Source organism: Eleutherodactylus coqui, chromosome 1, assembly GCF_035609145.1.
Source record: "Eleutherodactylus coqui strain aEleCoq1 chromosome 1, aEleCoq1.hap1, whole genome shotgun sequence".
Lineage (NCBI taxonomy): Eukaryota > Metazoa > Chordata > Amphibia > Anura > Eleutherodactylidae > Eleutherodactylus > Eleutherodactylus coqui.
This window is the reverse complement of record NC_089837.1, coordinates 332,657,059-332,682,636: the sequence shown is the minus strand read 5'-3', so window position 1 is coordinate 332,682,636 and position 25,578 is coordinate 332,657,059. Positions and strand designations below refer to the sequence as shown.

Below are 25,578 nucleotides of genomic sequence, written 5' to 3'. Positions count from 1 at the left end.
CCGCATCAAAACCCACATCAAATGGTGCAGATTGAAACGTGGTTCTTAATGTGGATCCGCACCAAAATTCACAGTGCAAAATATGCCACAGATTTACACCAAAACCCCCAGAGTGTGAACATACCCTAAAAGGGCCTTTACACTCTCCCATTACAGAAGATCCCTGGGCTTCCTAACAGCAGAATACTAGTTTTCAGACTGCAGTGCATGAAATACTGTAAAATAGAATAAAAATGCAGAAGAAACACTGTAAATAGTACTGTGATCGGTTATCTTAACCTCTTCAGGACCACGGAATACATTTAAACATCTTGCAGTCATGAAGTGTGTATGGAATGGCTCAAAAGCCAAGACCACGGAACACCCGGCGGCTATCAGCTGTTGCTGGCAGCCGCCAATAACTGCCACGATCAGAGCTAGCTGTGATTGCGGCAGGTAACTGTTTAGATGTGTGGTCAGCTTTGACCGCAGCATCTAAATGGTCAGCAAGAGGGGGAGACCATCTGCAGCACAATCAGGGGTGCCGAAGCTAGCGTGCCAACCCGGAACCTACTGAAAGCTCCTAGGTCTAATAAAAGTGTAAAAATAAATAAATGGTGTTTTTTTTTTTGTTTTAACCTTTTCGCTGGAGCAGAATTGGTCCGAAAAAGAAAAGCCCTTCACAGACTAGAGCAACTAAAGTACATTTTTATTATTAGAATATTAAAATACATATATAGGGTACCTAGACGAACACTAAGACATAAATATCACAAACTAAGGCTGCCTGTCCATGGGCGTTGTGATATCCCATGGCAGGGAAGCAGAAGCCAGCTGACTGTTCTCCGCACTGAGCTTATCTGACAGGTTAATCGCGGAGAATCGCAGCATGCTGTGACTTGCCGCCCGCGAGCGGAGAATCGCTGTGATTCTCCACTCGTGGACAAGGGGCTGCACTTTCCAAGCGTTCACTGTGTTCCCCACGGTTGGATTATCGCCACGGGAAACACAATGAAGAATCGCCTGTGGACAGGCAGCCTAATTTTGATACCTTAATATATTGAATTAGGGCAGCTGGCCTTTTTATCATTTATTTTCTTTGATTTATTTTTTCATTTCAGATACCGTATTTTCCGGCGTATAAGACTACTTCTTACCCCAGGAAAATCTTCTCGGGGGTCGTCTTATACGCCGGACTAACTACCTGTAGAAAAAAAAATCAATACTCTCCTCCCTCGGCATTCTGTGATGATCTGGGGCGTTACTGCAGGCTGTCGCTCCCTCCTCCACGCCGACAGAGCATTGCTTTCTGGAGGCGGGGCTTGAATGCCCCGCCTCCAGAAAGCTAATGCTCTGATTGGCTAACTCAGTGCGGCGTCAGTCAATAAAAGCCCTGCATCCAGAAAGCAATGCTCTGTCGGCGTGGAGGAGGGAGCGTCAGCCTGCAGCAGGGCCCCAGATCATCGCAGAACGCCGCGGAAGGTGAGTATCATTTTTTTTTCTACAGGTAGTTAGTCCGGCGTATGAGACTACTGTATATTTTAACTGGAAAAGTTGGGGGTCCTCTTATACGCCGGAAAATACGGTCAATCCTATCTCAGAGACTATCGGCGTCGGCTACTATAATTTAGTGACAGCAATTTTCCAAAGAATGAGGAGCTGGAATTCTTGTACAAAAAGGAGTGCTTGCTTTATTGTGTTTGTGGTATATAAAAGAGGATTCAATGAAACGGGGAACGCGTTTCGAACCTTGACCCGGTTCTTGCAAACAGTGGTTAGGGGGGCGGGAGCTCAGTGCACTGCTCCCGTCCCGCCTCCCCTTGCAGAGATGGGCAGTGTATATCGTCCGGGCGTGAAAACCCGACTGATATACGCCTATCTGAATAAGCCCTGATACTAATAAAGACCACAGTTCACCACGCAAAAAGCAAGCTCTCACACAGCCCAATCGACAACAAAAAATAAGAAAGCTACGGGTCTCAGAATATGGTGCCGGTAAGCAATTTTCATTACTTAAAAAAAAAAATTAAATTCACATTTTAAAACAGTAAAAGCATTTTAAAAAGTTATACATTTTGTCTTTCTGTAATTATACTGACCCATAGAACCAAGTATGTCATTTTTATTGAATGGTAAGCGCTATAAAAACTACACCCTTCAAAAATGGCGCACTTGCAATTTTTTCATTTCTCCCCACTTAAAAGTTTTTCCATACATTATATGGTACATTTAAATAGTAACATTCTAAAATACAACTTGTCCTGCAAAAATCAAGCCCACATACAGCTATATTAATGGAAAAATTAAAAAGTAGTGGCTCTTAGAAGGCAGCGGCGTAAAAACGAGAAAAATCTCCTAAGGCCGGCTTCACACGAGCGTGACGGGCTCCGCCGCGTAATATTCCGCAGTGAAGCCCGTCACGGCGCCCCCCAGAGACCCCATACTTACCAGCGGAAGATAGCATGAAGACGCTTCCCCGCCCACCGCCGTCGCATGATGTGACACGCCCACCGCGTCTCATGACGCGGCCGGCCGTGTCACGTGAAGCGCCAGCCGCATCATATGACGCGCCGGCCGCGTCATATGACACGCGGCGGTAGGCGGGGAAGCGTTTTTTCACGCTATCTTCCGCTGGTTGCAGCGGGAGATAGCGTGAACGGACGGCTTCCATTGACTGCAATGGAAGCCGTCAGCGCGTACACCCGCGGCAAATAGAACATGCTGCGGGTGAGGACGGGAGATTTCACGGTGCGAAATTCCGCGGTGGAATTCCGCACCGTGAGCATTGTGCTATTAGGTTCAATAGAACCTAATAGCAGGGGGCAACGCAGCGGATTTTTGCCGCGAATTTACGCAGCGTAAATCCGTTCGTGGGAAGGAGGCCTAAGGGCTCCTGTTCACGGACGGATTTGCATTGTAGACGGATTCCGCCTTTGGACTCCGCACCAAATCCAGCCCTATAGCATTCAATGTAAAAACATGATTTCCCCCAGTCGTCTCCACGACAGCACCAATTGAGATTGCCTCCTCCTGATAGGACAGGAACAAACTGAGAGGTTAAAAGCTCCCCCCCTTCCCCACTTTCCTCAGTGTCTTCCTGTCCTGCCAGGAGGCAGGATCTCTGAGAGGAGCTGGTGGAGAAACCAGCCAGGATTACTTACAGGCGGATCGGAAGGCAGTGGCTCACCCTGTCCTCCCTTCCCAGCCAGACGACTCCCGGGACACCACATGGGGTGGTAACCCCCGGGCCAGGTTCCTCCCGCGGCGGCCCATGGGGGGTACAAAGCGGGAGCCTCAGTCCCCCTCGTCCTCCCTGCAGAAGTTACAGCGCGGCGCTCCAGGAAGCCCTCCGACGGCGGGGGGCGGGGCGCCGCGTCACGTGTCCAGCGCGATGACGTCATCACATCTGCATCAGGAGCGGAGGGGGCGGGGCTTAGCGCAGGAGCGCGACAATTTAAAAAAAAAAAAAAAAAAATAGGAACCTGAGAGAAGCCAGAACAAACCAGCACTACAGGTCGCAGGGTGTCTGCAGCACCGGTATAGTAATGAGTGCTCCAGCCCCAGAGACAGCTGAAACCTCAGCCTCAGCGGCCGTAAGTAGCCAGTGCGGCAAAAAATACAATGCAATTATCCAGTGTATTGTGTATGGAAAATTGCATATTTACCCGCAAAAAATACAATGCAAATATCCAGTGTATTGTGTATGGAAAATTGCATATGTACCCGCAAAAATACAACGCAATATCCAGTGTATTGTGTATGGAAAATTGCATATGTACCCGCAAAAATACAATGCAAATATCCAGTGTATTGTGTATGGAAAATTGCATATGTACCCGCAAAAATACAATGCAAATATCCAGTGTATTGTGTATGGAAAATTGCATATTTACCCACAGAAAATGCTTTATTTGTCAGGGGGATATAAAAAGACATCACCCCCAGAACAAAACTCAGAAAATGCGCGGATTGCGGGATAAAACTGCCAGCTACGTACCAGAGGCCTCTATGCAAGGCATGCGTAGCTAGGCTAGTTAAAGAGGAATCAGGAGGACGTTAGGAAGCTGGTGAAAGAAGAGGTAGATCAGCCCTAACGTCACAGCTGGCGCCGCCAGCGAAACACCAGAAAAGGGCGTATGTTCCTGACGAGCCTTCCGACTCAGAGAGTTCCATCGGTCGGAGCAAGAGGAACAGGCGGCCGAGGAGTCCTCAGATTAGGAGGACTACAAAAAATACTTATTCCATCAGGACGACTTAATGGAATTGATTAAGTCAGTCAGGGCTACACTAAAAATGGAAGAGCCCAGAGAACCACGTACCCTACAAGATGAGATATTTGGGGGACTAGGGGAGAGGCGCAAGCATACCTTCCCTGTCCACAAGAATATCACCAAAATAATCCAAAAAGAGTGGAGGACGCCGCACAGTTAAAAGATCCCATGGATCGCAAAGCTGAGGGCCTTCTAAAGAAATCATGGGAGGCAGCGGCAAACAGACATAGGCCAGGGATCGCAGCCACTTGTGTGGCGTGAACTCTGGGGGTACGGCTAGAACAGCTACAGCTACACCTAACCAATGAGACGCCGAGGGAACAGATCCTAAATTCCCTTCCGATCCTGCGTATGGCAACAAATTTCCTAGCGGACGCCGCGGCCGAAACTGTCAAACTCTCGGCGACAGCTACAGCCCGGTCTAACTCAGCCAGAAGAGTGTTATGGCTGAAATCGTGGTCAAAAATAAGCTATGCGCCCCAAAAACCCCGGAAGAAAAGCCACAGAGAGGGAAGACCTTCTTCCGGGCCCCAAGGCAACAGCCAGAGACCTACCGAGGCAGGGGCAAGACAGGCCGCTGGAGTTACCCCAAGGGGGGCAGAGGAAGGAATATCCTCTTTTACCCCCACCAGGGGGAGCCAAATCAGAGACCCTGACGCCATCCCCGTAGGGGCAAGGCTGGAGGGCTTTGTGGATCAAGGGGCCACGATTTCCGAAGGCCCATGGATCCCAAAGATCTTACAGCAGGAATACCGGATAGAACTGGTGTCCCTCCCCAGAAGAAAATTCATTCTCACGGGAGGCTCCAAACAGTTACACCTACTAAGGCAAACCGTTGGAGACCTGCAACAACTAAATGCAATATCCCCCGTACCGCAAAACGAGGAGACCCAGGGCCATTATTCCAGGCTCTTCCTAGCAAGGAAACCCTGTGGGAAAAAGTGGATGATAGTGAACCTGAAACCTCTGAACACCTGCATCAGATACAGAAAATTCAAGATGGAGTCCATCTCCTCAACGATAAAGTTGATTCCCAAAGGAGCCTACAGGGCATCCATCGATTTAAAGAATGCTTATTTCCACGTACCGATCCACGAGGGGTCCCGGAAATACCTAAGGCTCGCAGTGGATATGGGCAAAGGAATAGAGCACCATCAATTCAGATGCCTGCCCTTCGGGATCTCCTCAGCACCCAGAATCTTCACCAAAATTATGGCGGAGGTAGCCGCCTACCTGAGGAAGAAGTCGGTCCAAATAATAGCAGAGTCCAGAGAACTCCTAACGAAAACACCTGAGGATAGTGCTAGAACTTCTCCAATCCTTGGGACGGATCATAAACTGGGAAAAATCCAGCCTAGATCCCGACAAACAGAAAACGTTTCTGGGTATAACACTTGACTCAGAATCGCAATGCTCCTGCCTAACCGAGGAGAGAATACAAAAAATCCGACTGCTAGTCAAAACCTTTTTACGGAGACAATTATGCACAATTCGGGAAGCCAGGTCTCTCCTGGGAAGCTTGATTTCAGGCATTCCAGGAGTGGCATGGGCCCAGGCTCACACCAGAGCCCTGCAAGCCTCAGTCCTATCCACGTGGGACAAAAAGCGGTCCTCTCTAGGGACAAGAATGTACATTCCAAGCGCGGCGAAAACATGCCTGCGTTGGTGGGCATCCCCAGAGAACCTGCGGAGAGGGGTTCATTGGCCACAAAACCCAGCCACTCGCATCACAACGGATGCAAGCGCCTGGGGATGGGGAGCGCACGTGGGGAACCAGTTCTTTCAGGGCCCATGACCTCAAAGAACAAAAGAACAGTCCTCAAATCACAGGGAACTACAGGCCGTATGGCAGATCCTACAGCAGTTAGGGAACTCGCTACGGGACCAGCATATAAAGATATTGTCAGACAATATCACCGCGGTCGCCCATATACGACACTAAGGGGGCACGAGATCTCCCACTCTGCAAAACATTGCACAGAAAAATTTCCACTGGGCAGAGGGCCGGATCCTCTCGATCACGGCAACCCATTTGAAGGGGACGCTAAACCAAAAGCGGCCTTTCTCAGCAGGAGGCAAATAGACCCAGGAGAATGGTCTCTCTCCCTGAAAGCATTCAGAATCCTGATCAATCAGTAGGGGACCCCACAATTGGACCTGTTCGCAACCAGGGAAAAATGCCAAAGTAAGCAATTTCTTCTCCCTCCGGCCAGGAGATCGTCCGACAGCAGTAGACGCCCTAGGCCAAGACTGGGGAGAAGGGCTGGTGTACGCCTTCCCCCCCTATACCGTTAATCCCCAGAGTCTTACAATATTTCAGAACCCAGGTATGCACACTAATCCTGGTGACCCCCTTCTGGGCCAAAAGAAGCTGGTTCGGTCTTGTAGCAACTGAGCGTCCAGGACCCAGTCATCTTCCCTACCTGGACAGGTCTTCTATCGCAGGGCCCACTGAGCCATCTGAGCCTAGACAGGCTCCACTTAACAGCATGGCTCTCGAGGAATCCTCACCAAAAGAGAAGGGATTCTCAGAGAGAGGAGTAGAAACGTTAATGTCCAGCAGAAAAAAGACTACCCACCTTATCTACCAGAAAGTTGGAGAAGGGTCTCCTCATGGAGACAGGGAAGGGATCGCGGGGATTCTATCCCGGACATCCCTCTAATCTTAGAGTTCTTGCAGAGGGGCCTAGAGACGGGCCTCTCTCCAAGCACCCTGAAGTTCCAGGTCACAGCCCTTAGCGCCATATGTGACACAAAGTTCTCAGACAACAGATGGGTCAACAGGTTCCTAGCAGCAGCAACTAGATTACGGCCTGGGCCCATAAATCTTTTTCCAGACTGGAACTTTAACTGGGCCCTTGTCAGATCTGAACCTGGAGCTTCAGAACTGCAAGGTAACAGTGCAAACAACTAAGCCACCATGCTTTTTCTTCCTTCTTCTTCTTCCTCCTCCTCCTCCTTCCTCTTGCTTCTCCTCCAGAGGAGGATGAGAAATAAGAGGGAAAAGAAGCTTGGTGGCTCAGTGGTTAGCACTGTTGTCTTGCAGTGCTGGAGTTCTAGGTTCAAATCTGATAAAGGGCAACATCTGTATGGATTTTGAATGTTCTTCTTGTTCTCCTCTTCATCCTCCACCTTCAGAGAAGAAATAACGAGCATGGTGGCTCAGCCGTTAGGACTTTTACCTTGCAGCCACGGGATCCTAGGTTCAAACCTGACCAATGGAAATATCTGTATGCGGTTTTTCAAAACCCCTATGACCCGCAGCACTTCAAGGCAACAATTCTAACCACAGAGCCGTGAAACGGAAATAAACGAAAAGCATTCCAGCCGTTTTGGGGTTTTTTTTGTACGGATTTGTTTTATAAATCTGCCCAAAGAGTGGAAAGAATGCTTCCGGCTTATTTCTGTTTCACTTCCACCTTTTAGTAAAACTATATCAATTGAAAAACCGCTAATGAGAACTTAAAGGGGTTGTCCGCCGCCGAAACTGATATTTTTCCCCCCATGAATGCCCTGTAGAGGAGAAGCATCACACACTACAGCTTTACCCATAAAAAACTATATTTTGCTCACCTTTTTATTCCTTTCCTTCCCTTTATAAAGCTTGCCTGAAGGATTTTTCAAAGATGGCGCCGCTGGGTAGTTCCCATGATGCACTGCTGCCTTTCTCTCCTCAGTGTGCGCTCCCGATGACACTGGTCACATGACTGGAGGACCAGTGTCATGCACGCTTCACTGCTTTGAATGGAGCCGGCCGGCCCCATTCAAAGTAATGAGAGGGCAGGGAGAGCAGTGCGATCTGCTCCTACTGCTCTGACAGCAGTAGCAAGAGTTTCCTTCATCTCCCCGGCATGTCCCCTCATCACTGGACACTGTGACAACAGTGTCCCAGTGTCCAGTGATGAGGGGACATGCTGGGGAGATGAAGAAATCTCCTGCTACACCTGTCACAGCAGTAGGAGCAGATCCTGATCTCTAGCGGCACTTTCAATAGCAGACGATGGTCTGCTATTGAAAGTGAAAGTAGCACCAAACGTGCCACACACACACACACACACACACACACACGCCCACCCCCCTTACAGTGCCCCCTCCACACTGTCCCCCCCTCCACAGTGTCCCCCTCCAGTCCCCCCCCACAGCCCCCCCTTCACAGTGCCCACACACAATGCACCCCCCCACAATGACCTCCCCACAGTGCCACCAGCAACCCCCCCCCCCCCACTCGGCATCTGACAGCCCAGCCGCCGGCACTACTAGCACCCCCCCCCTCCCCCTTTCCCCCGCTGCATCTGACAGCCCGGCCCCCACCAGCACCCCCCATCCCCCCAAACCCCCCTTTCAGGTTCTTACCTTACCAAGAAGATCAAGCAGCAGCACGTCCCCTGCAGGCAGACCAGAGCTTCCCAGCCGCTGAAGCTCTACTGCACATGCGCAGTAGAGAGAACAACCAGGAAGCAAGAAGCGCGTCCCCGACGTCCCGTCAAGACATGGAGCCGGCCCGACAAGAAGAACAGAAGACTTGTCGTAACCATGGACGACGGAGGAGCAACACAGGGGGGGCACCCCTAAAGGTAAGTCAATAACTTCTGTTTGCATCATTTTCCATGCACAATGTATATTAAAAAGTGCATGGAAATGGGCAAACAGAAGTAATGAGATGTAATGTTTCTGACCGGACAACCCCTTTAACCTGGAAAGGGGTTTTCCAGGACTGAAAGAAAACATCTAAAGGGCAAGGAAAGGTGTAAAATAAGTCATGCTCACCTCTTAAATGCCCTCCCTTGTCCAGCGTAATCACCCTGATACCTGCTGCCTTCATTCTGGAAGAAGCTACAGCACTTGTACCATTTAATTGTATGTTTCTCAGCCAATCACAGGCTTCAGCTGCAGCTTTTTCCAGAATTAAAGCGGCAGGGATCGGGGCTACACTGGACGAGGGAAGAAGCATTTAAGTGAGAGGCGTATGGCTTTTTTTACTTTCCACTATTCCCTGCCCATTATTTACTATTTTTCAATCCAGGAAAACCTCTGGGTGTGTTTACACGGGGCAAAACGTGCGGCATGTCCACAGCAGAATTGGCTGCAGAAAATCTGCAGCGTACTTTAACATTAAAGGGGTTGTCCCGAGGCAGCAAGTGGGTCTATACACTTTTGTATGGCCATAATAATGCACTTTGTAATGTACATTGTGCATTAATTATGAGCCATACAGAAGTTATAAAAAGTTTTATACTTACCTGCTCCGTTGCTGGCGTCCTCGTCTCCATGGTGCCGACTAATTTTCGCCCTCCGATGGCCAAATTAGCCACGCTTGCGCAGTCCGGGTCTTCTTCTTTTCTGAATGGGGCTCCGTGTAGCTCCGTGTAGCTCCGCCCCGTCACGTGCCGATTCCAGCCAATCAGAAGGCTGGAATCGGCAATGGACCGCACAGAAGCCCTGCGGTCCATGAAGACAGAGGATCCCGGCGGCCATCTTCAGCAGGTGAGTATGAAGACGCCAGTAAGCGATTCAGGTAAGCGCTGTGCGGGTGGTTTTTTTAACCCCTGCATCGGGGTTGTCTCGCGCCGAACGGGGGGGGGGGGGGGTTTAAAAAAAAAAAAAAACCCGTTTCGGCGCGGGACAACCCCTTTAAGGGCTCCTGCACACTGTCGGATTTGATTTGTAGAATCTGGGGCCAGTGTCTGTCCCCAGATTCTGCAGATGCATGTGCAATGCGATCTGTATACTTTTACTATTGAGGGTAAACACCCACTTTTTGCTCGCGATTGTCGATGGGACTTTCTAATGTTAAAAACTGCAGTCCTGGCTGCTGGCAGATCACATGACTCTGCACCCAAATCCCACTGCGTTTGCCATGTGGACCAGAAGTTAGGCTCTATGCAAGTCTGAGAAACTCACATTGAGGCATACGGGTAAGTGGGGGGTAAGGAAGAGGGAATTGGACCAATAAAAGAAAAATCTTGTAGTGTTTCTTAAGTCCAATATGCTTATTACCTATGGGAACAGATTGCATCCCGAAGCACTGAAGTCACCTTCATGGTGCGGTATATTGGATACAGAGAGGTAGACTTCTTTTATTTCACATTTTATTAATTCAGTGTAAAATACAGATATAAAACATTGTAATCCCACATGTAAAATGTACTGTACGTCGTCATACTGATCTCTGGAAACATTAGTGTTTAGACGTTTTCTACATTCAACTTACAGCAAGACCCAGATACTGTACCTAGAGGTGGTCAGGCTACAGCGAGTATGTACTGCTTGTAACCCAGTGTCTTGACATTGAACACCACTTCTATATCACATTACCATTGGCCTTAGGTCTTGTCAGTTTCAGGACTGTGGGCTGGACGTTTTTCACACCACCCGTAATATGAGGCCAATTTAATCCATAGATGACATTCATGGGAAGGACAGCCTCACCAGCAAAGTCATTAGTGGAGAGCCAATCATGATCCATGACAGTAAAGACAATGCAGGCAGACTTCCTCCGACACTGCTCTGACGAGACTGAGCTGTGGAAGACATTACAGTATATTAGGGGCACGCAGCTTATTTTACATATACTCATCAAGTGGAAAATGTAAAAAGTAAATCTATACAAAGTATACAGAGCAACATCTGCATGGAGGTTGCATGTTCCCTCTGTGCTTACACAGATTTCCTCCCAAACACTAACATACTTAAACGCGTTGTCTACTATGCACGGAGGGGCAAATTTACTATTGAATAGTACACCAGAAAACTGTCTTACATGCTTTACGGCACACTTATGATGTGACTTTTTTCAGTGGATACAATTAAAAAAAATCAATACTTTTCCGGTTAGGAGTTGTGGCTTCACGGGAAAGGAGCACAACCTATCTGTGCCATTAGAAAGGGACCCTCCTAAGGGTGTGGAGTGCTGAAGAATATATCGCTGCCATATAAGCAACAGGAACTACATTTACATAAGGGAACAATGCTGAGATGAAAAATAAAACCATGCTTTCTCTAAGAGCCCTCATCTGCCTCGCATTGCACTTTAGCCTATGGGATTCAGATCTAGATAGCTACAAAGCAGGTAGCGTAGGAGCGAGGGACTGGGGGGCGGGAGATTAGGACAGGAAAGGGTTAAGCGACCGGAGGAGGTGGGAGGAGTTAATACAGGAAGAAGAGAGAGGGAGAAAGAGAGGGTGCCATTCCACGTGGAGTAAGAGAAGAAGGAAGACGTGGGAAGGAGGTCAGAAGACAATCAAGAAAGAAGTATGGACCAACTCGTGCTACAGATCAAGGAAGCTGTTGCCAGCCAGGGACCGGAGTGGCTGATGAGGATGGCCGCGGAGATCGGTGCCACGCCGTCGGGAGAAGCCGGGGCAGGAGAAGTGCAGCCGGCGCAGATGGCATCCAGCGCGCCCCGCGGAAGACCCCAGAGAAGGAGGATTCCCCCTACCAGGCTGAGCCCGAGCCCAGCCGTGAAGAAGGGGGCCCAGAACGCAAGCCCGAGACCTGCGCGTTCGAATGTCGGTGGCGGAGCGCGGCCGCAGCGCTCGGCGGCGGGAGGCAGCATGGGCGCAACCGGAAGAAGCGCCGGAAGACCAGAAGAAACCCCCGAGGGACTTACCGGGACTTCAGCAGCGGCATCAGGAGCGGGTAAGTCCAGCGTGGGAAGGGTTTGCCCCGCGGCTGTCCAGCGTCAGGCGGAGAGAGGAGGGGGATGGCCTGCGCGCCGTGCCGGCGGCGGGCGGATGGATCCGCGGGCCGGAAGAAGTTCCGGCGCCGGGACTCCCGAGCGGAGGGAGACGAGCCCCAGCGGCAGCAGCGAGGCCAGCAACAGCGCAAGCGGCCGCAGCAGCGCGAGCGTAGGGCAAAGGGGGGGGTGGGGGATGAGGAGGAAGAGGCGCAGGGCGGGAAAGCAGAGGGGGGTAAGGGGGGGGGGAGCCCGGGGGGGAGCCCAATTATGCAGTATGGCCCCATTGTCGCCCCAGGGCTCATGCCCTAATATGAGGGGCAGCGGGACTCAATATAGAGACACCCCAAGCAGGCAAGGGGGAGGGGGAGTACAATCAGGCAGTATGGCCCCATTGTCGCCCCAGGGCTCATGCCCTAACATGAGGGGCAGCGGGATATTTTATAGAGACGCGCCAAGCCATAAAGGGGCTTACGGGGCACGCAGGAAGGAGGGAGGGGGAGGAGGGGCAGCGAGCAGCGGTCACAGGTCGCCCCGGGGTTCTTTCCCTTTTGCAAAGGACAGTCGAGCAGGCGAAGGCACTTCAGGCCGGCAAGGGGCTTACGGGGTGGAGCAAAGCGGACAGGTGAGACAGAGGAAAGGAAAGGGGGGAGGGGGAAGCTACCTGCCCGGTAGTCAAGGGGCCGGTAGCGGGACGGAGGGGGGGTTAGGCAGCAGGCGGGAGGTTGGCAGCATGGCGCAAGGAAGTTGGCGCAGCGAAGCAAGAACAGATAGTTCGTCATCGGAGTCCGGTGAGCCTTGTACACGTCGGGAGGCGCCCCATTTCGCCAGAGGGTACAGGCGTTCGGAAGCGGTGGACAGGAGCGTTAGGCGCAGCGGCCATGGGACTTTGGTTTGCGTGTCGCAGCAGGCGTTACCATGTTCACCGGCTTCCTCCACAGATGAGAGGCGGGCCTCACGTACCGAAAGGCAGGGCGAGCGGGCCGCAGCCTCCAGGGCGTCCTATGGCTACAGCAAGCGACCCCGTGGTGTCTCCCGTAATTGGGACAGGGTACGACACGCGGTGGCGAGTCCGGAAAGGAGCCAACCGGGACCGAGTCACCCGTCTTTCCCCTCGGCAGGGCCGGAGGACGAATTGGAGGGTGAGTCCCAATGTAATAGAGTGTGGGGTGATTCGTCGCCCAATAATGTGAATAACTTTATGGTAGCGCTGAGAGCGCTGGTGAATGAGTTTGACAAAGGTAAAGGTATGGTGACGAGTGTTAACCCGGGGAGTCCCGTGGTTGGTGATGTGGCTCACGCTGCCGGGTGCTCGCCAGTGGTGGCGACCGGAAAAGGCGAAGAGTCGGTAAAAGATGGTTTGCGTTTTTCAGACTCCTTATTTTGTGGCGTGGCCCCGCTGGGGGTGGGCCTCGCGGAGGACACAATCGAAAAAATTAAAAGTGGAGTATACGTGGACATTTGGTCGCTCCTATCGGTGGAGCATGTATCGGTGGATAAGGAGCGCTGCGCAGAACGGGACAAGAAGCCCAAAATAGCAAAAACATTTAGCAATTGGCTACAAGCCATGTTAACCCTGGCTCACGTCATATGCCAGTACCAGCCGGGAAAAGGCCCGGAGCTACTGGTATATATTAACACTATTCATAGCGCTTACAAGCTGCACGGAGGTGCGGCATGGTGGCGCTATGACGAAGATTTTCGTCGAAGAATTTCGGGAACGAGTCATGTGAGCTGGGCGACAAAAGCGACGGATGCTTGGATCCAGTTGATCCTGGCACAAAAGCCGACGAAGCCCCTTTTTCAGAGCAACAGTACGGTTACTGTCGGGCAGCAGGCACCCGTTCCACATAAGCCCTCGGGTTCCTGCTGGGCATTTAATGAGGGTAACTGTCGGTTTCTTGCAGCATGTAAGTTCCGGCACGAGTGCTCCTTTTGCGGCGGTGCGCACGCAGCGGTCCGATGTTTTCGGAGACAAAAGCAAAACTTGCCCGCGGCAACAGCGTTGCCCGGGGGCAACTCCAGTGAACGCGCTGTTCCTGGAGGAGTGGTTAGACAAGTACCACAGGAGACGGGAAGCAAACCTTCTTAAAGAAGGTTTCAACACGGGTTTCGTCATTCCGCATCAACCAGGTTCGGCGTTAACGCTTAGCCGCAATTTAAAATCGGCGTATGATAATAAAGAGATGGTGATGGAGAAGCTGTTAAAGGAGGTAGAACTGGGTCGGATGGCGGGGCCTTTTCAGGAACCGCCATTTGAGAACTTACGCGTTTCACCTTTGGGCTTGGTACCAAAGAAGGAACCGGGTAAGTTCCGGCTTATCCATCACCTATCCCACCCGACGGGCGAGTCAGTCAACGACGGGATTTCCAAGGAGCAAACAGCTGTATCGTATACTTCTTTCGATAGGGCTGTCTGCCTTGTACGGCAGGCCGGAAAGGGGGCTCTGTTGGCAAAAGCCGATATCGAGTCCGCTTTTCGACTATTACCGGTGCATCCAGATTGTTTCCACTTGTTGGGCTGCCGTTTGGACGGCTTATATTTTGTGGATATGTGCTTACCGATGGGGTGTTCCATCTCTTGTTATTACTTTGAAGTGTTCAGTTCATTTCTGGACTGGATGCTTCGATATGAGACGGGCATCCGATCGGTGTTGCATTATCTGGATGATTTCCTTTTCGTCGGGCCATCAGATTCAGAGATATGCGGGTTGTTATTGGCATCATTTCAGGATCTGATGGGAAAAGCGGGAGTACCGCTGTCACGCGAAAAAACGGTCGGTCCGGTGACATGTCTTACATTTTTAGGCATTGAAATCGATACCATGGCAATGGTATTTCGTTTACCGGACGAGAAAGTAGCGCGGTTGCGGCAGGAGGTTAAGTTGGTTGGCAGTTCTAAGAAAGTTACACTGCACCAGCTCCAAGTAATTATCGGCTTGCTAAATTTTGCGTGTCGGGTCATCCCGATGGGCCGCCCGTTTGCAAGGCGGCTGTCATTGGCGACAGTCGGGATTAAAGAGAAACACCACTTCGTCAGAGTGACAAAGGGTATGAAGGAGGACTTGCATACATGGCAAGTCTTTCTTCAAACGTTTAATGGTCAGGTGATTTGTCAAGCTGCGGAAGTTGCAAACGAGGAGCTGGGACTGATGTCGGATGCATCGGGCTCCTGTGGTTTCGGGGTAATTTTGGAGAACAGTTGGTGCAGTGCACCTTGGCCCAGAGAATGGTTCGAAAGACGGTGGGTGAAGAACATAACACTGCTGGAGATTTTTCCGCTAATGGTGGCGGTGGAGATCTGGGGGCTGATTTTGGAAAACAGGAACATCTGCTTCTGGTCGGACAACCAGGCAGTAGTGACAGCGGTGAACAGGCAGACGTCCAGATCTCCCTTGGTTTTGGCAGTTTTGCGCCATTTGGTCTTGCGATGCCTGCAGAGTAATATTAAGCTGAAGGCAAGATACGTACCCGGAATAAACAATAACACGGCTGACGCTCTTTCTCGTTTCCAGATGGAGAGATTCAGGGAACTCCACCCGACAGCGGATGTCAAAGGGGTATGTTGCCCGGCGATCTTATGGGAGATAGTAGAAGAGAGCTCACGACTCTGATTCGCAACTCCGTTGCGGAATCGACGTGGAAGCGATATAATGCTATATGGAAAAGGTGGTTGATGGCAGCAGGGGGACAATTCCCTGAGGGAGCGCGGGCAAGAGCGGTGACGTTAGACGTTATAGCGGAGCTGCGGCGTCGCGGTGCATCGGCGAGCTCGGCGCGCAAGCACTTATCGGCCATTGCGTTTTTGTTGCGCCTGCACGGACGGCGTGACGTGACTAAGGAGTTTGTCTTTGGACAGATTCTCAAAGGTTGGAAAAAAGAAGGGTCGTCAAGAGACGACAGGCGGCCGATAACATTTGAGCTGTTAAAGGCGATGCTGAACGTTTTGGGAGCAGTGTGCAAAGATGAAAGCGAGGTGCTGCTCTTTCGGGTGGCTTTTTCGTTGGCGTTTTTCGCGGCATTGAGACTGAGCGAAATAGTGGCCCCCAGCGGTAGGAAGCTGGGGGGGTTGCGTTTCGAAGATGTTCTATGCGGTACAGATGATATAAAGATATGCATCAAAAAGTCCAAGACTGATGTGTATGGCGCAGGCGAGTGGCTGCGCTTGACGGCGTTGGGGACAGCGGCGTGTCCTGTGGCGTTGCTGAGACAGTTTTTGTCACGGCACAGCGGAAAAGGACAACTATTGGCGCATGCTTCAGGAGCCCCACTGACCAAGTTCCAGTTTGGGGCGGTTATGCGCACATGCTTGAAGCGACTAGGTTTCGAGCCCAGCGAGTTTGGCACGCATTCTTTCAGGATCGGCGCAGCAACGTCTGCTTTTGCTTGCGGTTTAAGAGGAGACGAGGTGAAGCGAGTTGGACGCTGGAGGTCGGAGGCGTACAAGTCGTACGTCCGACCAAATTTGAGAGTGTTATAGTTTAAGTTACATTGTGGTGTGCCGTTATGTGTTTATTTTGCAGGTTCGGAGTGGACAGTTTGGGTGGTGGGTCACTCTTTCATTCATTGGGCAGAGAAACGAGCGGGGACCCGGCCCATTGGCAGAAACCTGGGCATGAAAGAGGTCCAGGTAAAATGGCACGGGGTAAGAGGTCTTCAATGGGCCAGGCTGCTACAAGAAATATTGTGTGTCAGCAGATGGTCCCAGGGGAAAGTGATACTGGTAATTCATGCGGGTGGGAACGACTTGGGCCGGGTAAGGGTAGCTGAGTTAGTAACGCTTATGAAGGAGGATATGTTGAGGTTCAAAAAATTTTTTGAGGACACCATTATAGTATGGTCCGATATAGTCGCCAGGAGAGTGTGGAAAGAAGCAAGGGACGTGGAGGCTATCGACAGGGTAAGAAAAAGTGTAAATTTTAAGATTTCCAAATTCGTTAAGTCAATAGGAGGGGTAGCCGTGAGGCACTGGGAGCTGGAGAAAAAGGTGCCAGGTATGTGGAGGAAGGATGGTGTCCATTTAAGTGATATAGGTATGGACACCTTCCTATCGGGGTTGCAGGACGGGGTGGAGGCGGCTATGTCGCTGGCATGTGGGGGGCGGATGGCAGCGTAGGCAGGCTGCATCCTTCATGGCGGTTTAGCGGTATTTCCATGCCAGCTGGAAGATTGAGGGTGCGTACAGGCCGTAACGGGCTTTCTCACGCCTCGAAAGGTTTAGAGCATTAGATGTTAGGAACAGGCGATAGGCATGGAAAGAAGGAAATAATTTGATGTTATATAATAATATTAAATAAGCTGTGGCCTTCCCACATAATTTATGCCAGCATAGAGTGAAATACATGTCTTTAAGAATTGTGGTTAATAAAGAAGTTTTGTTACTAAGAAGTAGTCACGTGTTTTATTGAAGGGAGCGTTAAGTATGGGGAGTCCCCCCAGTCTAGATAGCTACAAAGCAGGTAGCGTAGGAGCGAGGGACTGGGGGGCGGGAGATTAGGACAGGAAAGGGTTAAGCGACCGGAGGAGGTGGGAGGAGTTAATACAGGAAGAAGAGAGAGGGAGAAAGAGAGGGTGCCATTCCACGTGTAGGGTAAACCATAACGTAGGTGGAGCATGGGTCATGGAGTAAGCACTTCTAGACTCCTTACATGGTCCATAAAGAGAATGTGTAACAATGAAAACTCCCTTGCAACTACTATAATGAGTAGAAAGCAGAAGAGCCAGATTCCAGTCATGTCATTATTATATCTGAACTCACTTTCACTCCCCGCAGTAAACCTGCAAACAATTTGTGCTCTGCATTATAATATATCCCCCAGACTCCTAAACTCTGACAAACACCACAGGGGACTCCTAGATGCTTCATTAGAATACAGTGCACAGGCTATTTGCAGACTTGCTGCGGGGGGAGTGAAAGTGAATTCAGAGATAATCATTACATCACTGAAATTATCTCTCTTCAGCTACCCATCTATATATATAAAGACGAAAGCCCTCACTGACTCACTCACTGACTGACTCACTCACTGACTGACTCGCTGACTGACTCACTGACTCACTCACTGACTGACTGACTCGCCAAAAGTTCTCCAACTTCCCGATGTCGTAAAAACATGAAATTTGGCACAAGCATAGATTATCTCCAAAATACGAAAAGTAATTGGGTCCCAACTCGATTATTCAATTCTAGCGCAAAAGAATTGGAATCGAAATTTAATGTACATAATCTAAATCTCTCACTTCCCAATGTCATAGAAACTTAAAATTTGGCACGAGCATTGAATATGTCATAAATAGGAAAAGTTAATGGGTCACAACTCGATTATTCAATCTATGCGCAAAAGAATTAGCGTCCAAATTTTACGTACGGAATCTAATTCTCTCACTTCCGGGTGTCATAGAAACTCGAAATTTGGCAGGAGCATTGATTATGTCATAAATAGGAAAAGCTAATGGGTCCCAACTCGATTATTCAATTCTAAGCACCAAAGAATTAGCGTCCAAATTCTACGTACGGAATGTAATTTTCTCACTTTCCGGTGTCATAGAAACGTGAAATTTGGCACGAGCATTGATTATGTCATAAATAGGAAAAGCTAATGGGTCCCAACTCGATTGTTCAATTCTATGCGCAAAAGAATTAGCGTCCAAATTTTATGTACGGAATGTAATTTTCTCACTTACCAATGTCATAGAAACGTGAAATTTGGCACGAGCATTGATTATGTCATAAATAGGAAAAGCTAATGGGTCCCAACTCGATTATTCAATTCTATGCACAAAAGAATTAGCGTCCAAATTTTACGTACGGAATGTAATTTTCTCACTTTCTGGTGTCATAGAAACGTGAAATTTGGCACGGGCATTGATTATGTCATAAATAGGAAAAGCTAATGGGTCCCAAATCAATTATTCAATTCTAAGTGCAAAAGAATTAGCGTCCAAATTTTATGTATGAAATCTAATTCTCTCACTTCCTGATGTCATTTTATATAAAGGAAATGTTGCATGGTTACCTCCACGTGGTGTTTCCTGGGTAACGCAAGAGAACTATGCAAAATGGTGAACATATGTTTTTCCGGTATCTCTAAAGTAACCACAACTACATAAGATTTTCCGTGTGAACACCAGATAAACACCAGTACCAAATTAACTCGGGCGAAGCCGTGTATATCAGCTAGTACATTATAATAGTTTAGTGACATTTTCCCTTTAAAATAGAAGAAAACTGTTACTCATATACTTACAAGTAAAACAGCTCATCATACACTGGGTGTAAAGTTTTAGCTTTAACTTGTGTTCGTTGACCTTTCACCATTGGGAAAATATGATGGGGACAGAGATCAAGGATGACGAAGGGATCACTAAGACCTATAGAATATTATAGCATTAGACATAGAAATCATCTGCAGATAGTCGATCACATATAGCATATATCTTAAAGAGGCTCCTAGTATACATAGCATATTATCATATGTACATTATATAATGCTGCAGAGATCATTAGAAGTAAACGGCCTTCTTTAAACTCTCGATACACAATTGTTTGTGTCAAACTGTCACTTACAGTACTGCTTTTTTGCAAATGCTGGCTGTAGACACAAATGCAACAGCACCCCCTTTCAAATTTTAAAGGGAACCCGTCACCAGTTTTTGAGATAAACAGGGAGCATGATGGTCTAGCAATTTTTACAAGCATTCTACATATGTAGTTATTAAAATTGCAATTGTCTGATTCAACCCCAAAAACATACCTTCACAGCTGCATGTGCAATCTGTTACTTGGGCCCTCGGAGTCACTGTGGTGGAGCCAAAGCCTTCCCAATTGACTGTTTGTACAGGGACCATTCTGCTTACATTGACCCTCCATGTGCTTGTGACATCATACTAGAAGTGCTGCTGTAAAGGTTTTTTGGAGTGAACAGCACGCAGACAATTACTTGTCTGTGTCATTGGGTAAAGCTGCTACCGCTAGGAGATGGACACAGAGCACAATAAGAGTTTGTCCCTCCCACTAGCTATACCCCTCCTGCAGGCACTGAGATACAGTTTACCCCTCCTGCAGGCCCATAGCAGGCGGGCCTTCCTGCTCTCTAGGTCTCTGCGCTTATCCCCTAGCTGGGAGCTGAAATGAAGAAAATAAAGACACGGTGAGTAAACGGGATTCGTAAGTATGGCACTACCACCCCTCACCTCCCTACTTCCATCTCCCCCTCCTCCTAAGCAGATAAGAGGAGGTGAACCTCTCACTGGCGCTCCTTTAGGCTCTGACGCTGTGGTTGGCACTGCCTTACCCTGCGACATTACAGTTGCAGATCACTGGTCCTTTCAGGTACCACTAGCACTTTTGGGTCCTGTCATCGCAAAAGTGTAGATTTTTAACCATTTGTAGAGCTGCGCCATTTTATTGCTATGATTGTAAAGGCGGAAATGGCCTTCACTGATGGGCATTATGGACATGTTTTAGATCAGTGGTCCCCAACCTTTATGGCACCAGGGACCGGCTTCAAGCAAGAACATTTTTACAAGGCCTGGCAAGGTTGGGCGGGACATGGGCGGGGCTTTGGTTATATGGGGCGGGGTTATGAAGGGGGTTGGAGTTTAGTGCATTCTTATTTAATTATGACATTTAGAATGTCCTGGCAGTACACACATAGGGCAGTATATAATCTATCCCTCCCCCAGCACACACATAGGGCAACATATAATTTATCCCCCCCCCTCCAGCACACACATAGGGCAGCATATAATTTATCTGCCCCCCCCCTCCAGCACACACATAGGGCAGCATATAATTTATCTCCCCCCAGTAATTAGCAGCCCCCCCAGTAATTAGCAGCGCTTCTCCCTGTAATAAGTAGCCCCCCCCCTCAGTAATAAGCAGCCCCCCCCAGTAATAGGCAGCCCCCTCCCTTAGTAATAGGCAGCCCCCCTCTGTAGTAAGCAGCCCCCCCCGTGGTAAGCAGCCTCCCCCAGTAGTAAGCAGCCCCCCCAGTAGTAAGCAGCCCCCCCTGCCCAGTTGTAAGCAGCCCCCCGTAATAAACAGCCCCCCCAGTTGTAAGCAGCCCCCCCCCAGTAACAGGCAGCCCCCCCCAGTAGTAAGCAGCCCCCACCCCTCAGTAATAACCAGAACACCCCCCCCTTCAACCCATATACTTACCTCCCCGCTGTTATCGTCGGTCCCTCTCTGCTTGCCCAGACGTCAGTGTGCAGCCCGGCACGCTTCCTCCCCGAGTCCTCTCCTGCGGAACTCATGAGCAGGGAACTCGGGGAGGAGGTTCCTGGTTGCACACGGAGGTCAGTGTGTGCCGGGACCAGCGCGATTACCAGCGGGGAGCTGGGGCGCCCCCGCTGGTAATCGCCTCAGTGGTCAGCGGCGTCGGCACGCTGCGGGCCACATAGCACAAGGCAGCAGGCCCGATTTTGCCCGCAGGCCTTGTGTTTAGAAGAAAAGTTCCGCGGACCGGCGCTGACCTCCTAACGACCCGGCCCCGGTCTGCGGACCGGTGGTTGGGGACCCCTGTTTTAGTTGACGTGACAGCCGTTTGTCATCAGTATTTGCCTTTTGCGATCTACTGGGCAAATGTTGTCGGCATTTGTCCAATAGAAAATAATTGCAATACTGATGCAAATATGCTGATAGATCGTGAAAAGGCTGAAAACCTTCCACAGCAGAATTGGCTGCAGAAAATCCACAGGAAAACCCGCTGGACTTCAAGCTGCGGAAATCTTGTGGAATTTCCATGCTGTCCCACTGCGGAAATTCGCGTGAGATTTCCGCGGGATTTCCCTCCTGTGTGACCGCAGCCTAAGGTCTCCCTCACACATGCGTTCCAGTAAGCACCGCGATTTAAATCACGGTGGTTTGCCGCAATTTTACTTTCGCTTTTAGCCTCAGGGAGCTGCGGCTGACAGCGGAGTTTCACATATCTCACCATTGATGAGGTGCGCTAAACAGGCAAAAATAGAACAGCCACCGCTCGAAAATCACGGCACTGCGATGGAGCTGCTGTATAAGCGGTCTCATTGAAAAAAAAATTTAATACAAAGGAAAAAGGGAGGAGTTAATGCAATTTATATGAATAATATCTACAATACATAGGTAAAAAGGATGAAAACGCCTGTGCTTGGTAATTTATGAGAAGAAATTCCTCATGAGAAATTAGGGTAATACAATAGTGTTTAATTCATCCATGCATTTTTCAACCTGAACACCATAAGGCATTAAGCCTCAAGAGAGCGGAAAAACTGTATTAAAAAACTCCAGAAAAATGCATGCTGGGTCTTGGCCAAATAGTGCCTATAGTTGAAGAACAGGAAATTGCAAAGAAATTGCAAAACTGAAGCAAAAGATTGTCAGGACAGCACCAGGACTGACGATGAAATGGGTTAACCAGGCGTCCGCCATGTAATGGGACACAGGCAGGATATCATTGCGCAGTACAAGTGTCTCTCCCTCGAGGGTCAGCTGTCTGAGGCTCCACAGTCCATCTTTACGTTGACTTTGGGCAAGAGATTTTGCCAATACTCTAGGACTGCATGATCTTTTCCGAATGTGACTCCCAGGATCTTCATAAAGTCCAGCTGGATGGAGAAAGGGGACGTACTATGGACTCCAACCTCCCGCAGTTGACTTTGGCTCCTGTAGCTTGACCATATTCCTCACAGGTCCGGATAAGCACCATCACGAAGTTCATTGTCGAGCAAAGACTTGGCCACCTGGCTCTGCATTTCTATGAAGAGACTCTGTAAGGATAGACTCTGTAAAGAAATTCATGACACAAAAAAAAGAGAAGATGTGTAAGAAGGCAGTTTTATCTGAGCACAAAAGAGCCCCAAGGTTATGGACGGAAGCAGATGACCGTCGCCAGAAAAAGGGCCGGCCCCGCCAAAAAGCAAAGACGGATGCGGGCGGAAGCGGGGGACCGTCGCCAGAAAAGGGGCCGGTCCCGCCAAAAAGCAAATAGGGATGCGGGCGGAAGCGGGGGACCGTCGCCAGAAAAAGGGCCGGTCCCGCCAAAAAGCAAAGAGGGATGCGTGCGGAAGCGGGGGACCGTCGCCAGAAAAAGGGCCGGTCCCGCCAAAAAGCAAAGAGGGATGGGGGCGGAAGCGGGGGACCGTCGCCAGAAAAAGGGCCGCACCCGCCAAAAAGCAAAGAGGGATGCGAGCGGAAGCGGGGGACCGTCGCCAGAAAAAGGGCCGGTCCCGCCAAAAAGCAAAGAGGAAAGCGAGCGGAAGCGGGGGACCGTCGCCTGAAAAAGGGCCGCTCCCGCCAAAAAGCAAAGAGGGATGCGGGCGGAAGCGGGGGACCGTCGCCTGAAAAAGGGCCGGTCCCGCCAAAAAGCAAAGAGGGATGCGGGGGACCGTCGCCTGAAAAAAGGCCGGTCCCGCCAAAAAGCAAAGAGGGATGCGGGCGGAAGCGGGGGACCGTTGCCTGAAAAAGGGCCGGTCCCGCCAAAAAGCAAAGAGGGATGCGGGCGGAAGCGGGGGACCGTCGCCTGAAAAAGGGCCGGTCCCGCCAAAAAGCAAAGAGGGATGCGGGCGGAAGCGGGGGACCGTCGCCTGAAAAAGGGCTGGTCCCGCCAAAAAGCAAAGAGGGATGCGGGCGGAAGCGGGGGACCGTCGCCTGAAAAAGGGCCGGTCCCGCCAAAAAGCAAAGAGGGATGCGGGCGGAATCGGGGGACCGTCGCCAGAAAAAGGGACGGTCCCGCCAAAAAGCAAAGAGGGATGCGGGCGGAAGCGGGGGGCCGTCACCAGTAAAAGGGCCGGTCCCGCCAAAAAGCAAAGAGGGATGCGGGCGGAAGCGGGGGACCGTCGCCAAAAAGAGGGCCGGTCACGCCAAAAAGCAAAGAGGGATGCGGGGGACCGTCGCCAGAAAGGGGGCCGGTCCCGCCAAAGAGCAAAGAGGGATGCGGTCGGAAGCGGGGGACCGTCGCCAGAAAAGGGGCCCGTCCCGCCAAAAAGCAAAGAGGGATGCGGGCGGAAGCGGGGGACCGTCGCCAGAAAGGGGGCCGGTCCCGCCAAAAAGCAAAGAGGGATGCGGCCGGAAGCGGAGGACCGTCGCCAGAAAGAGGGCCGGTCCCGCCAAAAAGCAAAGAGGGATGCGGGCGGAAGCGGGGGACCGTCGCCAGAAAGAGGGCCGGTTACGCCAAAAAGCAAAGAGGGATGCAGGCGGAAGCGGGGGGCCGTCGCCAGAAGAAGGGCCGGTCCCGCCGAAAAGCAAAGAGGGATGCGGGCGGAAGCGGGGGACCGTCGCCAGAAAAGGGGCCGTTCCCGCCAAAAAGCAAAGAGGGATGCGGGCGGAAGCGGAGGACCGTCGCCAGAAAAGGGGCCGGTCCCGCCAAAAAGCAAAGAGGGATGCGGGCGGAAGCGGGGGACCGTCGCCAGAAAAGGGGCCGGTCCCGCCAAAAAGCAAAGAGGGATGCGGGCGGAAGAGGGGGTCCGTCCCAGAAAAAGGGCCGGTCCCGCCAAAAAGCAAAGAGGGATGCGGGCGGAAGCAGGGGACCGTCGCCAGAAAGAGGGCCGGTCCCGCCAAAAAGCAACGAGGGATGCAAGGGACCGTCGACAGAAAGGGGGCCGGTCCCGCCCAAAAGCAAAGAGGGATGCGGGCGGAAGCGGGGGACCGTCGCCAGAAAGAGGGCCGGTCCAGCCAAAAAGCAAAGAGGCATGCGGGCAAAAGCGGGGGGCCGTCGTCAGAAAGAGGGCCGGTCCAGCCAAAAAGCAAAGAGGGATGCGGGCAAAAGCGGGGGGCCGTCGCCAGAAAATGGGCCGGTCCCGCCAAAAAGCAAAGAGGGATGCGGGCGGAAGCGGGGGACCGTCGCCAGAAAAAGGGCCGCTCCCGCCAAAAAGCAAAGAGGGATGCGGGCGGAAGCAGGGGACCGTCGCCAGAAAGAGGGCCGGTCCCGCCAAAAAGCAAAGAGGGATGCGAGCAGAAGCGGAGGACCGTTGCCAGAAAACGGGTCGGTCCCGCCAAAAAGCAAAGAGGGATGCGGGCAGAAGCGGGGGTCCGTCCCAGAAAAAGGGCCGGTCCCGCCAAAAAGCAAAGAGGGATGCGGGCGGAAGCGGGGGACCGTCGCCAGAAAGAGGGCCGGTCCCGCCAAAAAGCAAATAGGGATGCGGGGGACCGTCGCCAGAAAGGGGGCCGGTCCCGCCAAAAAGGAAAGAGGGATGCGGGCGGAAGCGTGGGACCGTCGCCAGAAAGAGGGCCGGCCCCGCTGAAAAGCAAAGAGGGATACCGGCGGAAGCGGGGGACCGTCGCCAGAAAAAGGGCCAGTCCCGCCAAAAAGCAAAGAGGGATGCGGGCGGAAGCGGGGGACCGTCGCCAGAAAAGGGGCCGGTCCCGCCAAAAAGCAAAGAGGGATGCGGGCGGAAGCAGGGGACCGTCGCCAGAAAGAGGGCCGGTCCCGCCAAAAAGCAAAGAGGGATGCGAGCAGAAGCGGAGGACCGTTGCCAGAAAACGGGTCGGTCCCGCCAAAAAGCAAAGAGGGATGCGGGCAGAAGCGGGGGACCGTCGCCAGAAAAGGGGCCGGTCCCGCCAAAAAGCAAAGAGGGATGCGGGCGGAAGCGGGGGTCCGTCCCAGAAAAAGGGCCGGTCCCGCCAAAAAGCAAAGAGGGATGCGGGCGGAAGCGGGGGACCGTCGCCAGAAAGAGGGC

General features: G+C 51.3%; 2 protein-coding genes and 1 long non-coding RNA gene across 3 annotated transcripts in view; 2 read left to right on the top strand and 1 right to left on the bottom strand.

Moving 5' to 3' along the window:
* The first annotated feature begins 8,719 nt into the window (after nt 1-8,719).
* The window catches only part of LOC136576298 (protein kinase C theta type-like), a 179,592-nt gene continuing 162,733 nt past the window's right edge, over nt 8,720-25,578 (top strand). Inside the window, exon 1 of the mRNA XM_066575486.1 lies at nt 8,720-8,824. Within this exon, the coding sequence (XP_066431583.1) occupies nt 8,741-8,824 (84 nt within the window). The 5' untranslated portion in view covers nt 8,720-8,740. The remainder of the gene's footprint in view (nt 8,825-25,578) is intronic.
* LOC136612193 (uncharacterized) lies at nt 10,323-19,296 on the bottom strand. Its single transcript, XR_010790366.1, has 2 exons — nt 19,173-19,296; nt 10,323-10,771 (listed from the first exon to the last, which is right to left on the bottom strand). It is a non-coding gene; the product is annotated as an uncharacterized lncRNA (long non-coding RNA).
* On the top strand, nt 11,460-16,405 carry LOC136616772 (uncharacterized). Its single transcript, XM_066594219.1, has 3 exons — nt 11,460-11,888; nt 12,867-13,067; nt 15,441-16,405. Exons 1-3 carry the CDS (start codon nt 11,504-11,506, stop codon nt 16,403-16,405), a joined length of 1,551 nt encoding a protein of 516 aa, XP_066450316.1. The 5' UTR covers nt 11,460-11,503.